At 38.8% G+C, this 15,774-nt stretch overlaps 1 protein-coding gene across 6 annotated transcripts in view; it reads right to left on the minus strand.

Moving 5' to 3' along the window:
- LOC133483525 (integrin alpha-5-like) overlaps nt 1–15,774 on the minus strand; it is a 63,818-nt gene that overhangs the window by 21,071 nt on the left and 26,973 nt on the right. For all 6 annotated transcript variants that reach the window (XM_061784875.1, XM_061784877.1, XM_061784878.1 and 3 more), the window contains 5 exons: nt 15,557–15,612; nt 14,958–15,115; nt 12,015–12,152; nt 7,238–7,305; nt 353–503 (listed from right to left, as the gene is read on the minus strand). In XM_061784875.1, the coding sequence (XP_061640859.1) occupies nt 353–503; nt 7,238–7,305; nt 12,015–12,152; nt 14,958–15,115; nt 15,557–15,612 (571 nt within the window). The remainder of the gene's footprint in view (nt 1–352; nt 504–7,237; nt 7,306–12,014; nt 12,153–14,957; nt 15,116–15,556; nt 15,613–15,774) is intronic.

The raw sequence follows: 15,774 nt of genomic DNA on the forward strand, positions 1-15,774 counted from the left end.
TTATCTGAATGTTCTTAATATAATCGGCACTACTTAAAAATATGTAACATTGAAACACCACAGTTTTTTTTTTTTAGGTAAAAACAACCAAAAATACAACAACATTGATGAGTTCTTGAGACATAATTATTCCTGTATTCTGACTTTTTCACTCTTCTTTATGTCTCCTCCTTATATTTATAAACTGTATTTGTTGTTAAAGATGCCATAATGACCACACTGCATTTAATTGCAAAGTTAGAGTTGAATTTCATCTATTCTAGGTTGACCAAACATGCGGACTCTGCCACAAAGTGACTGTCATCCAGTGATGTAGATTCAACACTTTCAGTTACCGAAGTGTCTTTCTCACCTCATTGTTGCGAGTGATCCCACTGTAGTCAGCCTCTTTGGGAAGCAGTACGTAGAGCTCAGCCTCGTAGGCACCGCCTTCTCCTTCGTTTCTGGCATTGAAGGTGAGGCTCAGGGAGTTTTCATCACCCAGGTAAACTTCTTTTGTGTCACTGGGTGATGAAAAACAACATCAACATGCTCATTGTAATTATTTTCTCTTTGCTTTTTTTAAAAGAATGGGGACAGCTAATCATTTCATAATTTCATGGTTTTGGGCACTAAGTTTTTCTTTCTTGCTGAAACCCAGTCAATAATTTTATATCTTATTGAAAAGGTGAAGCATTACTGCCATTGCTGGATGGATGGACCCTTGTGGGATCCCTTTTAGAAATGAACGTGATAATTTAATATAGCAAAGCAAATCAAAGGAAATTTATATAGCGCATTTCATACACAAGGTAACACAATGTGCTTTACATGATTACAAGCATTTTAAAACAAGGAAAAATTAACAGCTTATAAACAGTTAAAACAAACAAATACAATTAAAACAGCGTACAGTGCAAGAAATATCATTTCAAAGTGGAAATGCTCTAAAAAGCATGGGGAAAAAAGAAGAGGTTTTAACCTGGACTTAAAAACATTCACACTGACGTCACTTCTGTTGGCAACTTATTCCATTTGTGTGCAGCATAATAGCTAAATGCTGCTTCACCATGTTTGCTTTGGACTCTGTGCTCTACTATTTGACCTGAGTCTGGCGATCTCAGAGCCCTACTGGGTTTATATTCCATTAGCATTCCATTCATGTATTCAGGACCTAAACCGTTTAGTGATTTATAGACCAGTAGCAGAACATTAAAATCTATTCTAAAGCTTACTGGAAGCCAGGGTAAATACTTTAGAATTGGAGTAATATGCTCTGACCTCTTTGTTCTGGTTAGAACTCGAGATGCAGTATTCTGAATGGGGTGCAGATGTTTAATGCTCTTTTTAGGGAGTCCAGTCAGAAGACCATTACAATAGTCAAGTCTACTTGAGATAAAAGCATGGATGAGCTTCTCCTGGGGCCTCATCTACAAAAGGTACAAAAACGTGGCGTACGTCAGATGTATCAAGAGGGAAATGACCGTGGAAATGTGCGGTGCCTCACGCCAACTTCATGGCTGGCGTACGAACGTTTCTATAGCTTTTGGTGCTTTGGCGACACTTAGAGGTGATGCTGGTAAACTGTTATCATAAATCTGTACATCAGAGACACATGAACAATTAGCACTGATGAACAATTAATGCCCGGCAACATTTGATTTCAACAATGTAATTGAGGCAAGGACTCAGAATTCATTTGTTAACCAGTGTATTTAATGAACCACTGATATTTGTGAGGATACCTCTTAATTGATCGAGGTGATCGTTTATGCCACCTATTGCCCTCACAATCGTTTCGTAACTCCAGCACATGCACTGAAAAAAAGAGTCCTTTGAATGTACTTAATTTGAACATGTACATCGGTTGCACATGATTAAAATGTGTTAAAATTAGATTTTTTTTTAGGAGAAGAGGGGTAAATCATGTAATTTTAACACATTTTAATCACATGCAACCGATGTACGTTCAAATTAAGTACATTCAAAGGACTCTTTTTATCAGTCAGTTTGACACCCTTGGTTTAAGCTGACTTGGTGTAATAGAAGAAACGTAATGCAATATCTCTGAGTCCCCAGCACCAACACCAAAGCGGTTATTGGAGTATTGTGGGGTCCAAAACCTGTAAAAAAAAATAAGAATTTAAAAAAATGTGGGTATGTAGGTTACCGCATGGCTGAGGCTGAGCACAGCAGTAAAAGTTTCATACCAAGGTTTTCTGTCCTAATGTGAAAGCCTAAGCATCAATGTTTGGAGAGGATAAGAAGGAAGGAGGCAGAGAAACAGAAAATGGTTCTATGCCTCTGTTATCCGGAGCATTTGATATAAAATGTCATGTTTGGTTTTTAGCAGATCCTGCTAAAATCTGTGGTTGTTACTCCACAAATAGCAAAGAGTTAAGATAAATATAAACCAGACAAAGGTCAAAATAGTCTTTTAAAAAAACTGCACATCAGATTTACTGTTTGAGTTGATGTGGGTTTTGCTTTTTGAACTGACTGAATAATAAAACCTCTTGCGTCACCACAACATATTTCAGAGAGGAAAACATGATCGTTTGATAATTATTTCATCTTTACTATATTAGTTTTTATTAATTAAAAAATATATAAATTGTGATTAATCTAAAATGCTGTAGCCCTAATTTGTTGATATTGTGTTTTATTATGTTGGTGTCTGCTTTGGAACTTTTTTGTTTGTTTTGTATTGAATGTACAGATTTTTTATTTCTTAAGTAAAGAGTTAATTATGATGTACTGTATATGATACTATGGTTTATAATAACTGTATATTGTCAATGGTTGTTAATATATTTCATTGTTATAGTTTTCATAGGCGGCACGGTGGACGACTGGTTAGCACATCTGCGCCACAGTTCTGATCCGGCCTCGCCTGTGTACAGTTTGCATGCGTGGATTTTCTCCGGGTACTCCGGTTTCCTTCCACATCCCAAAAACATGCATCGTAGGTTAATTGAAGACTCTAAATTGCACGTAGGTGTGAATGTGAGTGCAAATGGTTGTTTGTTTCTATGTGCCCTGCGATTGGCCAGCAACCAGTTCATGGTGTACCCCGCCTCTCGCCCAGAGTTAGCTAGGTGCCAGGACGCCTGCGACCCTAGTGAGGATAAGCGGTTCAGAAAATGGATGATGGATGGATAGTTTTTATATATTCCATGTAAATATTTTATTAAGGTTCCAAAACTGATTCGCGAGTAAACACAGAGACAACCAAAAAGATCAGTGGTTAAAAAGGATGTACCCTTGTGTTAAACTCCTCCTTTTTTTGAGTTAGTGGTACCCCTCAACAACCACTGCATCCTCCTCCACTGCTGTGTTCCTTGTGTTCCAAAGTCCTCACAATTGGTCTTTGTGAGGAGCGATTCCCAGAGACCACATATATGCATAACTGACCATGACCGACCAGGGAAATGATCCACATCTGATCACATTTGTCTCAGGAAACTCACTCCACCTTCTTGTGCATGTGAAAAATAGTGACCTCCCTGTGTGCAAACACACTTTTCAGTTTCATGATAAATCCCATAGCCTGGTCCAACCCTGCCCCAACAGCACATTAATGTTTCTATTGAGTCGCCAGACCAGAAAGAAAGTCTGGTTGAGGCACAATATCAGGGTTCCTCTTTGATTTTACATTTCCTTCATCCCTTCCCCCTCTCTACAGAAGGTCTGAATGCAGCAGCCCCTTGCAAGGTAAGACCACCAGCTGAATTGAATTAGGCAATGCAAAAGAAATAACACTGATTCTACCACACCATATAGATGCTGAGAATGGGCAAATTTCTGCAGCAGAGATTTTCACTTTACAATAAAGCATTACTGAAGCCACAGGGCTACTGTGATTTGTTTGCATGCTGCATAACCTTTAGGTGAAGGGAGGTTGTATTCCATGAAACTGCTGAATCATTTCAGTGTGGTCCCATGGCAGCCACAATAGATGATATACGGTCTCCGTGGGAACATTTTTGAAAGTGATTGTGTTTCTTTAGCTAAGAGAAATGGCGTGACCATGTAATGTTCCTCATAACAGACCTGAATGAGACAAGAGTGTGTTTGTTTGCCTTGTGAGATTCCTGGCTCAGAGACTGCCAAATGTATGGCTGGAAGACAGTCACAAGCCAAGTTAATTAATGAACAATATGGGCCTGTCATGTGCGTGCGTGTGTGCGTTCGCGTGTTTGTGTGTGTCTCCAGCTGTCAACTGTACATCATCTTCTCCATTCATCCGTTCATTTTCTATTGTGCTTGTCCTCATTCAGCCAAGGGAGCCAATAGCAGGGCACAAAAAGGTTAATTGATCTAATGCATCTAAGTTTGTTATTTTAGTAAAATTTGTAATTGTCACAAAGGATGTTAACCACAATAGCAATACACTTGAGTCTTGGTGCTTTGAATCTGAGTGTATTTGCTTGTATGTATGGATGGATGGAGGTGTCAGAGTGGTTGTCTCCCAACCCAAAGTTGTGGGTTCAATCCTGAGCCCCTGTAGTCATGCCACAGTGTCCTTATACAAGATACTGAACCACGAGTTGCTCCTGATGCAGCGTCATTAGTAGCTCAATGACAGACAGCGTTTAGTACCTTGAAGGCAGAAAAGTGCTATACATATACAGTATATTCATATTCATCATATATTCACTGGATCAGAACAATATACAACTCACCCAAAGCAACTGTCACCACAAATGAGGTCACATCGCAAAGTTTCTCTTTACAAAGAGGAACTAGATAAGGATGCCCACTCTCGCCTCTGGTATTCGGACAATTTATCGAAGCACTGGCAATAGCAATACGACAGAACACTAATATTAAAAGGTATCTGTACTCCTGTGTCAGAACAAAAAAATTCAACCGTTACACAAACGATATCCTTCTTTATTTACAAGAACCCAAGGTATCACTTCAAACAGTTTTGAAACTCATTAAGACATTTGCGCAATTATCAGAATATGCTATCAAATGGTCAAAATCAACAATACTTCCTATAACAACTATATCATGGACCAAAATCCAAACTTTCCTATTCTGACTAGGAATATCAAATATCTAGGCAATAATATATCAGCACAACGTACCTCTACTGGAAAAAAAAATTGTGATGACTTAAAACGTTGGAACAGCCTACCTATCTCACTTTTAGGGCATATAGCTACAGTAAAAACAAACCGTTACCACAAATTAACTATTTATTTTCAATGATCCCATTCAAAGCCACATTAAAATGGTTCCAAATGCTTGATTCTGCCAGAGAGAAAAATAGAATCAGCCTAGCTACCCTTCAGAAAGGTAAAACAGAAGGGTGTCTTGACGCACCCAACTTCAACCAATATTACTTAGCTAGCCAAATACAGTACCTCATTAAATGGTTACATCCAAATGTTGAACAACAATCTTGGCTGTAATTAGAACAGATAGACTGCAATGGCACCAAACCTTCAGACCTCCCATTTATCAGCACAAGTCTCAAACACCACAATTGTTTGAAGAATCCGATTCTTACAGCCACTTAATCAGCTTGGTGGAAAAGTCTAGAAACCACACACTCAGTCAGCACCATATCATTGCTCCCCAATCTGGCACAATCCTGATTTTGAGATAAACAAAATACCCTTTTACTACAGCACATGGGAACAAAGTGGAATCGACCACCTACATCACTTATTCAAAAATAATGCATTCATGTCACGTGAAAGCTTATTCCAAGAATTTCAAATTAGATGTGGTAAATTCCTTCAATACTATAAATTTATAACAACAATCCTAAAAAGATTCTCAACACGTGAAAACTTTAGAACGACCAATTTTTGTTCAGAAAATAGTAGAACTACTCCCACAAAACAAAAAATTCATTTCAAAAGTATACAAATTAATCTAAAGTACTAATTCAATACACTTACCAATCGCAAAATGGGAAAAAGACCTCTCAGTGTCTACTGACAATGATTACTGGGCACAAATCTGTAGAAATACATTCTCAATGGCAGCTGTAATTTACAGCTAATCACAATTGCACAATAGAGTATGCATAAAATGGGATATTCAAAAACAGACTTAGAATTTTATGGCTGCAATACATTCCAAAAAAGCTGGGACAGGTGGTAAAAAAGACCGAGAAAGTTGAGGAATGCTCATCAAACACCTGTTTGGAACATCCCACAGGTGAACAGGCTAATTGGGAACAGGTGGGTGCCATGATTGGATATCAATTGGATATCAATCGATTGGATGTCATGTTGTAATGTTACTTGTGTTCAAATATCGAGACTGTCTCATTATTGTTCTGCTGTGGTTCTCACCCCTATTCTCCTTGTCCACTCTGTCCCTCTGTCTGTCCCCTGAAACCTTTTTCTGTCCATCTGAATTTTCACTAAACATCAGAATAATAAAGAAATAAGCAGAGGGAGTACTTCAACCTCCCCTGTTACACAGCAAAACTGTTTCAGCACAAAGGCATACAGATCCACCATTCTCCATGGCCATGCAGCTGAACAGGACAGGTTAAAAGAAAAAGGTAAAAAAATGAAAGGAAAGAAAACTGTAATACAATTGAAAGGCAATTGCCATTACTTTATGGTCAAATTCAATGACACATGACAACAATAAATTCGTCCTCTGGGTGGCAACCTAAAAGCGTACCTGAACCCACATAGTTTTATAAAGATAAAATTAACTACACATGGATTGGCGACTGAAATATATAGCTGGAGAAAAACATGCTCTTGGTTACAAGAAAATTTAAAAACATGTCTCTTAATCACATTTAAAAATAGGAACAATTATGTAATTAAGAACTGACATTTACTGTACTGAAATTTAGGTACGGCATGCTGGATTTGAATAATGTGGTTGCTTCATGAAGTAACTGGCAGTAAGAAAACTAATGAAAACACAATGTGTTTGCCACTTGTTTAATTGTCCTCATGTCAAAACATAATTCAAACTAGACAGTTTTAGCATCACAATTATTGCCTCTCTTTGATTCCTGTAAGTGATACTGTTTCATTTGTGTTGTGGTTATTCAATTTCTTTGACATTTTCATGGTAATTAGGAAAAAATGAAGCACTAAGTGCAACAGAGCAACGACAGTGTGTGTTCCACATGTCTATTAAAGAGATCTCTGAGGGACAGTGTGAATCTGTCAAGCAGGAGGACAACAGCCACAGATGGAATTCAGTCACCCAGAGGCTTATTTTAAGTTTGTCATATCAGCTAAAGTAATAGGTGATTTCCTCTCACCCGTAAACAGACAACTTCAGGTCAGGGACACAGATGTTGTCTTCTCCACAATCCAGTTGAATCTGGGCCTGAGAAAGCAGGGGTATGAACAAATGGATGAGAAGGGGTTAGATATATGCAAGAGAACAGAGGTAAAATGTATACTGTACAGAAAGAAAAGCTTTCGAGCAAGTGAATTTTTACAGGGACAGTAGAATCATAATTTAATGAAAGGAAAAATGAGGATAAAGGCAACCCACAATCAGCTAAATACTACATGCAACAGCCACAATCCAAAATGCTGTTGGGAGGCATAAGTCTTCCATGTTGACACAATAAGAGTGACGTGCTTTTGTGGGAAACACAATTTGAAGAATAGAGACAATATGACCAAGGGTAAGGAGAATGAAAGATGATTGCAATCTAAACAATTATTACATTTTTGAGGGAAAGATAATCTTAACCATAACGTTCAAATTAATTAATAAATAGCGTTAAAGGATTAATTTGTTTCAAGGTCTTAAATGACAAATTGCTGGGCAAAAACTAAACTAAGATGAATGTCATTTCATTTGACTATAGTGTGCCATATGGACTTTCATTCCTTGTTCTTTATTTTCCTGTTTTTCTGCCAACCATCCGTCTCTGTGCCGGACTATACTGTTATTGTTACCATCTTCTCTCCAACATATGGGAGACATTAGATTCCAAAAGAATGTTACAGACTCCAAAGAATTAGCCTGGCAATAGTTAAAATTGTCTCAGGGAAGATTCACTTTCAAGTCCCTGGTTTTATTTACGCTCAAGGATATTGGCCATTTAACACCAAACACACAGGGCTGCAAATATGCTCACCATAGTCTCAATTTTAATCATTCCTTGTTGACATTCACCCCTTCATCTTTGCAGGCGAGCCATGTTTCCCAGCTCAACAGACTGATGTACAGTATATGACAGAACAATGTGGATTGCTTGTCCTGCTCTTTCATTATTTAATTTTTTTCAAGGGAGAGTACTCACATTTCACACAATGTGATCAGTCTCTGGCTGCATGAATGTGTCTAAGATTGTTGGAAAAAACAATTACAGTAAGTCTGTGATGCTATGAGAAACAGGTTTGCTGATCCCCAAAATACTGACAATTATTAGATGAAAAAAGTGTTTGGTCTTATACAACCCCAATTCCAATGAAGTTGGGATGTTGTGTTAAACATAAATAAAAACAGAATACAATGATTTGCAAATCATGTTCAACCTATATTTAATTGAATACACTACAAAGACAAGATATTTAATGTTCAAACTAAAAAACTTTTGTTTTTAGCAAATAATCTAACTTAGAATTTTATGGCTGTAACACGTTCCAAAAAAAGCTGGGACAGGTGGCAAAAAAGACTGAGAAAGTTGAGGAATGCTCATCAAACACCTGTTTGGAACATCCCACAGGTGAACAGGCTAATTGGGAACAGGTGGGTTCCATGATTGGGTATAAAAGGAGCTTCCTTGAATTGCTCAGTCATTCACAAGCAAAGATGGGGTGAGGTTCACCTTTTTGTGAACAAGTGCGTGAGAAAATATTCGAACAGTTTAAGGACAATGTTCCTCAACGTACAATTGAAAGAAATTTAGGGATGTCATCACTTACGGTCCATAATATCATCAAAAGGTTCAGAGAATCTGGAGAAATCACTGCATGTAAGCGGCAAGGCCGAAAACCAACATTGAATGCCCGTGACCTTCATCAATGCGTAAAGGATATCACCATATGGGCTCAGGAACACTTCAGAAAACCAATGTCAGTAAATACAGTTCGGCGCTACATCCGTAAGTGTAACTTAAAACTATACGATGCAAAGCAAAAGCCATTTATCAACAAAATGCAGAAACGCCGCCGGCTTCTCTGGGCCCGAGCTCATTTAAGCTGGACTGATGCAAAGTGGAAAAGTGTTCTGTGGTCCGACAAGTCCACATTTCAAATTGTTTTTAGAAATTGTGGACGTCGTGTCCTCCGGGACAAAGAGGAAAAGAACCATCCGGACTGTTATGGATGCAAAGTTCAAAAGCCAGCATCTGTGATGGTATGGGGCTGTGTTAGTGCCAATGGCATGGGTAACTTGCACATCTGTGAAGGCACCATGGGTGGACAGGCAAACAGACAGGCAAATTGACATAAATGTAGAAAACTACATAGGCATTCCAAAACCATGTATTTGTGTCCTGGGGAGCATTACTGCATATGTGACTGGTGCAATATTCAATAGTGTAGCGGACATGCACGCCACAACTTTGAGGCGTCACAGAGACCTGAGAACCCCCACTCCTCCACACTGCCCTGCTGTGAAACGGCGAATAGGACAGGGCCTGGTGCACGTCAAGTGGACCTTAACCTAATTAGCAGATTCCTGTCTTCAAAAGACCCCTTCCCGGACCAAATGGTCGGGGAAGACTATGTAGTTAATATCCACCGATGCGCGTGAGGCTCCACCCACTGGCGTTGAGAGGAACTGCAAACGCCAGAACTTGTGAATGTGCCGCTGATGTTTGTTAACAGAAGATAAAATGTCCGTTTTTATATCTTGCAAACTCTATAGAAATATTCCAAATGTATGCCTTGGTGTCTGTGTCCCCATTCTCACTTTGACAGGTCCTCTGCATGATTTTGAAAGCTGATCATGATTTGAAATCAAACAGTACGAAATGTTGTATTGAACAATAAGCAACCCATCTGCCACGACCAAAATTTAAACAATGATTCTATGCGTGAGAGTAAAAAGTTGGGAGTGTTTGAGAAGTGTTGATGCATTAATTCATAATTGTGTAAAGTCATCAAAATGTAATTTTATTATTTTGAGAGAGTCATTTAATTAGATACACAACTATTACATTTTCAACAGAGTAACTTATAATTGTAATTACAACAACTACATTTCCATCAGTGGAAATAAGACTATAGCAATTCATTCATTTTCTGAGCCGCTTCTCCTCACTAGGGTCGCGGGCGTGCTGGAACCTATCCCAGCTATCATCAGGCAGGAGGCGGGGTACACCCTGAACTGGGTGCCAGCCAATCGCAGGGCACATACAAGCAAACAACCATTCGCACTCACACCTACGGGCAATTTAGAGTCCCCAATTCATGGATGATTTTTTTGGGATGTGGGAGAAAACCGGAGTGCCCGGAGAAAACCCGCGTGGGTCCGGGGAGAACGTGCAAACTCCACACAGGCGGGGCCGGGGATTGAACCCAGGTCCTCAGAACTGTGAGGCAGACGCTCTAACCAGTCGTCCAGCGTGCCGCCTAAGACTATATCGAATTTTTAAAAAAAGCAAATACCTGGCTGAAGATATTGTAATTTTCATCCTTCTTCTCAAGGGCAAACAGGCCTTTTTGTACATTTTATAAGAAACAGATGTGCAGTTTTATTCTTAGATGTGAATTCCTGGTTCTCAGTCCAAATGGAGATGTAATTCCACAATGCAATGATTTCAAATGGCTTGACGTTCATTAATTTTGGTAAAACGCAGCCCAACTCAAAATCAGTGTGGTCACTTTTGCACTGTGCCATTTGTGTCATCTGCAAAACCAACTTTGATGTTAAGTGCATCTTGTATACTACAATACAGGTATGACATGGTATGATTAGTCAAATAAGTGCATTGATACACCACTGTCACAATGTTTAAATGCTTAGATGGTGTGAGCATGTACAATAGTTTCATCCACAAACTGGACTTTTTAAATTTTTATTTTACTGACAATACAATGCTGTGCAGTCAAGCATCATGCTGCAAAGTGCAGTAGTATTGGCTCTCTATTAAGAAAATGAGACCATAGAGGGTATGCGTGCTTCTGCTCAATGATAAATGGATCAGAAAGCTGTCATGCCTTTTTAAGTGAAGCGCAACAACAAATGACTGACTGTATTTCCTTGAAGGTTTCCATGCATTATTCTGCTCAACTGTAAAGTAACAAGGCCATGATGTGATTTACATATGCACATCACATGCACAGATCACCTTATATCACATGTGTTACATGTTTCACGTGCTGACACTCAGCCTATTGCCTCATGGAGGAGAGCACTGGCAAGATGTACAAGCAAACCACATCCAGAGGTCGGAAATCAGAGCGTCACCCCACCCAAACACAACTCTCAGTTTTCCTTGTGTGTTTTTGTACAACCAAAGCTCACCAGTCCTCCATAAACCTTCATCATATGTGGAGAGGGAAAAAAACTACCAATGGAGAGTTGGAGACCAAAGTCCGGTAATCAGCTCTTGCTCTATTGGGGTTGACTCTAAACCTCGCACCATATGGACTTTAAAACTATAAAGGGAGCTGTATGTTTAATGTCAGATTCAAAATGGTTGTTTATAAATGCCTGTAAATTTGCATGATACTAAGTGCAAACAGTGGGAGATGAGCTTCAGTGTTGCTAAGGTACCCATCAGACCATCTGCTTCAGATTCTCTCTCTCGCAAGTGGAAATAATTTTGAAGGCCATATGCTTAGATTATAGAACACAAGGTATGCGGCCATATGGGAAGCATAGTATTGCAGAGATGTTTAGTGTGGTTATGCAATATATAGATACCCTCTACAATTTACACAGACGTATTTCTACGTAATGCTCAAATAGACCACACTGTAATTAACTATAAAGTAAACATTACAGTGTCCCAGATCATTTCATGTTTTTTATATACAATTCAACTTCAACTTGACTGGAATTATGCATCTTATGCACACAATGACGCATGTTCCTCTTAATATCTTGGACAATAGGAGAAAGCATACCTTCTTCTCTATTAGTTGTTGAGTCTGATAATTCAAGATAGGTCTGAGGCCATGTCGGTCTACTGGGGCTTGGGGATCCAGGCTGAAGGCCAGACTGATGAATATGGGGGAGAGTTTATCCCGAAACTCCTCTTCTGCCTGAAATCAGTAGAGATGCACTTGCATGAGTAACAGATGACAAGAAAATGAAAAAAACATCATAACACCCAGAGTTTCCCTTCAGTTTCCTATGCATTAACACTACGCCAGCAATTCCACAATGAGGTTCACTCCAGGTGTGTTGTGCAGTGACATAAATGGTTCAGGGAAGGCCCTTTTCTGCTCCCGTGGGCAAAGCAAGCTCTATAAAAGCTTGTTTGGATGAGTTTGGTGAGGAAGAACTTGACAGAGAGCACTGACCTCAACCACAAAAAACACACAAACACAACAAACAGAACAAAGATTATGAGTAAGGCACTCTCATCCAATATGAGTGACCTCACACAGGCACACTACAAAAATATGCAAAGGGGATAGTGCCATGAGGGTTTTTTTGTGTTTTTTATTTGTTGGTTTGTTTTTTCCGTTTCCTGACACTTCACAATCTTTCCAGACGTAGGTACATGCAAGTATAATGGCCAGCTGTCCAAATACAGCATATAGTTATCCTGTATATCAACATTTTTTTTTTGTCACATCAGATATAAGGAAGGGTGCCATACTTCAAACATAGTTTGGTTTTTAGAAGGTATTCAGTTCCTCCATATGCAGGGATGCATGTAACAAAGAAAAGTGCATGAAGAGATACATGTTGACTGACAGTAAGAGGGGATGGATGCCAGTTCCAGGTCAAACCATCTCTTATGCTGTCAAAGAGCAAAAAAACATGCCGTTGATTGCTTTTGTCAGTGATGCCGTTTGATCAGACCACCAATGAGTGATGAGATGATTGGTACTGTAGTCGTTTTAGCTCGGTAATAAGTGCCTCTAAAAACAGCGCTTCAAACAAACTTCAAACCCCCTCTATTAGGAAATGACTTTAACCTTTGTCCTATACCAGAAAGGTAATTGCATTCACCTGGTGCTGCAGGTGCAGTCTGATTACATGACAAGATAGAAAAGGCCTATGGGCCTGCAGAATGGTTACAGCTTATTGCACACTATGTCTATTTATCGAACAAAATCGACTTCATTGAAAACAATTGTTTTTGTCAAATATTTTACTTGGCTGAAATTATATTCATTAATTGCAAGACTTCATATTTTAAGAGTCCCACCACTATTAATAAAGTAAATTTCATGGGGTTTTACATACATGAAAATTACAGTCACTTTGGTTGTTGTTGTTGTTTGCAATGTATAAAATCCAAAAGTATGGAGGATTTCTGATTTTGTATTTTTGGTATTTAAAATTAAATGTGTTGCACTGTTTTGGGCGTGTGAATTTTCTTTGTTTATATGTCTTTCATATCATAGCAATATTGTGATACAACCAATAATCATGATCATTTTGGCCACGATAACCATGATATTACATTTCCATACAATTTCATCTCTGTATAATGGGTGGTGGTCTGATAAATTTGTAAAGCATTGTACATGTACAAAACTATTATGAACAACTTTTATATCAGAAAGTACGATGCAAATAAAAAGTGACAAAAATATGAATGGGACAACACTGCCTATTTCAATTTAGGATTAATATACACTGCATAAAGTCCCTGCGTAAAGTTCCTGCAATAAGGAAGGGCCTTTTTGAGAAGAGGCTGGTTCACATCCTCTGTTGACTCAAGTCACGTCACGTATTAGTTTTGTTTGGGTATTTTTCCAAAGTAAAACTTTGAAGACTTGAGTGCCATACGGCATGTCTTCTTTGTCCTTCTTCGTGAGGACAGGACGGCATAGCAACAAGCAGCATATCATGCATCAATGAACTACTCAGTGATGATAAAAATCACTGATAAACAATGACAGAAAGAAAACCATTAAAGCACACCTATCCATCTATATCCAATTTTTCTACCAATTATCCTGTTCAGTGTTGCAAGAGTCTAAGCCTTTCCCCGTTGACTTCGACAAAAGGCGGACTACACCCAGGACAGGTCAATGCATACCTATCCATATGTTCTATATTTTCCTCTAATGAACAATGTTCCAATCTCAACTACTAAATTCAGACAGGAGACAGGAGATGGATTTCGAGTAAAATTTGATGCTGATCCAAAAAGGATTGTTTGACCTTGGTGGAGGTCTGCAGTCTACTGAGAACAAATTCCATTTTATGAGTTAGTTTGTTTGCTGGCAATCTTTGTCCTGACCTGTACCAGACCTTTCCCATATTTCTTGGAGTGTCACCAACAACAATAACAGTCAAAACTGTTTGTTGAGCTTTGTATGCATTCACTGCACACCATGAAACATTATTTCTTGACAACATTGCTTTGTTGTATGTTTCTCTGGGGTCCAGCCAAGCAAATCTACTGTACCCCACAGGAGTTTGACCCTGTGGTTTAATGTTGTTTTATTCAAGGTGGTTGGAATACATTGGACCTTCAATACATTCCAGAGGTGAGGTCTTTTCCACACTGTGCACGCTGATTTTTCCATTTGTTAAGAATATGTCAGGAAACCCTCAGATTGTGTAACAACAGAATAACCTCAGTTAGTACATAAACAAATAAAATTCCTGACACACATATTCAAATAAATACTGAATTATTACCTTGCAAATTAGTATAAACAGGTACACCAATTTATTTGCACAAAAAATCTAGAACCTGTCACTTATGTGAGACAATATTTCAACATAGTCATACTGAAATGCTTATCAAAATGACTACTCCTATGATCCAGTGCTTGTCTGTTTGGATGACAATGTGATGTGGTATTTTATCATACTCCGTTTTGTCAATGTAGCCCAATTGGGGAAAAAGGAAAAAAAGATGCTCGTGACTGACTGACTCGTAGATAGATCCTGGTGTCATGGCACAGACGTTGTCCATCGGCGAGGCTGAAAGTCTTCACCAATCTGGGCTGCTGACTATCCAGAAACAGAGTCCTCCTGACAGATTCCTTCTGGTTCTGCTTCATACTGTCCAACTGAATTTCCACCAGAAAGTCTAAAAATATACACATGCAAACAAGGCCAGACAGGGTAAAACTGCATACAATGTCTCTATATGCAAGTACAGTTTTACACACAAAAAGTGTGTTCAAAAACACTTACATGCGTGTCTCTGCACATGTAAAAATAATCGTGTTGCAGTAAACATGCTTTTCGTGTTCTGCTACAGTATTTTGAATCACAACGCACTCATGCAGCCAAGATGACAACGACAATGAGTACAAAGACAATACATGCCTGCAACAAACACACATTTCTTAAACGTTGGAGCCCAACTGGGTACCCTCTGTTTACACAATTGCCCTTTTATCTTCTTGTGAGCAGCCAATTTGACCACAGTTAAGTCCAGCATACTTGTGGGCACACAAAGAAAGCAAAGTACTGTAATAGGGACCATCTGTGTGCATACGTGTGTGTGTGTGTGTGTGTGTTTCACCTAGATGAGATGGGAGGTGCTTTCCTTGAGCCAGCAAGCAGAAGGTGATGCTGACACTGAAAGTTGGAGAAAATATTATCAATAAATGTCACACATGCATACAAAGATGAGAAACACACTGATGCGTTTATATTTTTAGAACGTAGCCAAAATATTGTGTGCATTCTTATTTACTTTCTTCTATCCATAAAAAGAATATATATAAATAAAAAAAACTT

This window comes from Phyllopteryx taeniolatus, chromosome 9, assembly GCF_024500385.1.
Source record: "Phyllopteryx taeniolatus isolate TA_2022b chromosome 9, UOR_Ptae_1.2, whole genome shotgun sequence".
Taxonomy (NCBI): domain Eukaryota; kingdom Metazoa; phylum Chordata; class Actinopteri; order Syngnathiformes; family Syngnathidae; genus Phyllopteryx; species Phyllopteryx taeniolatus.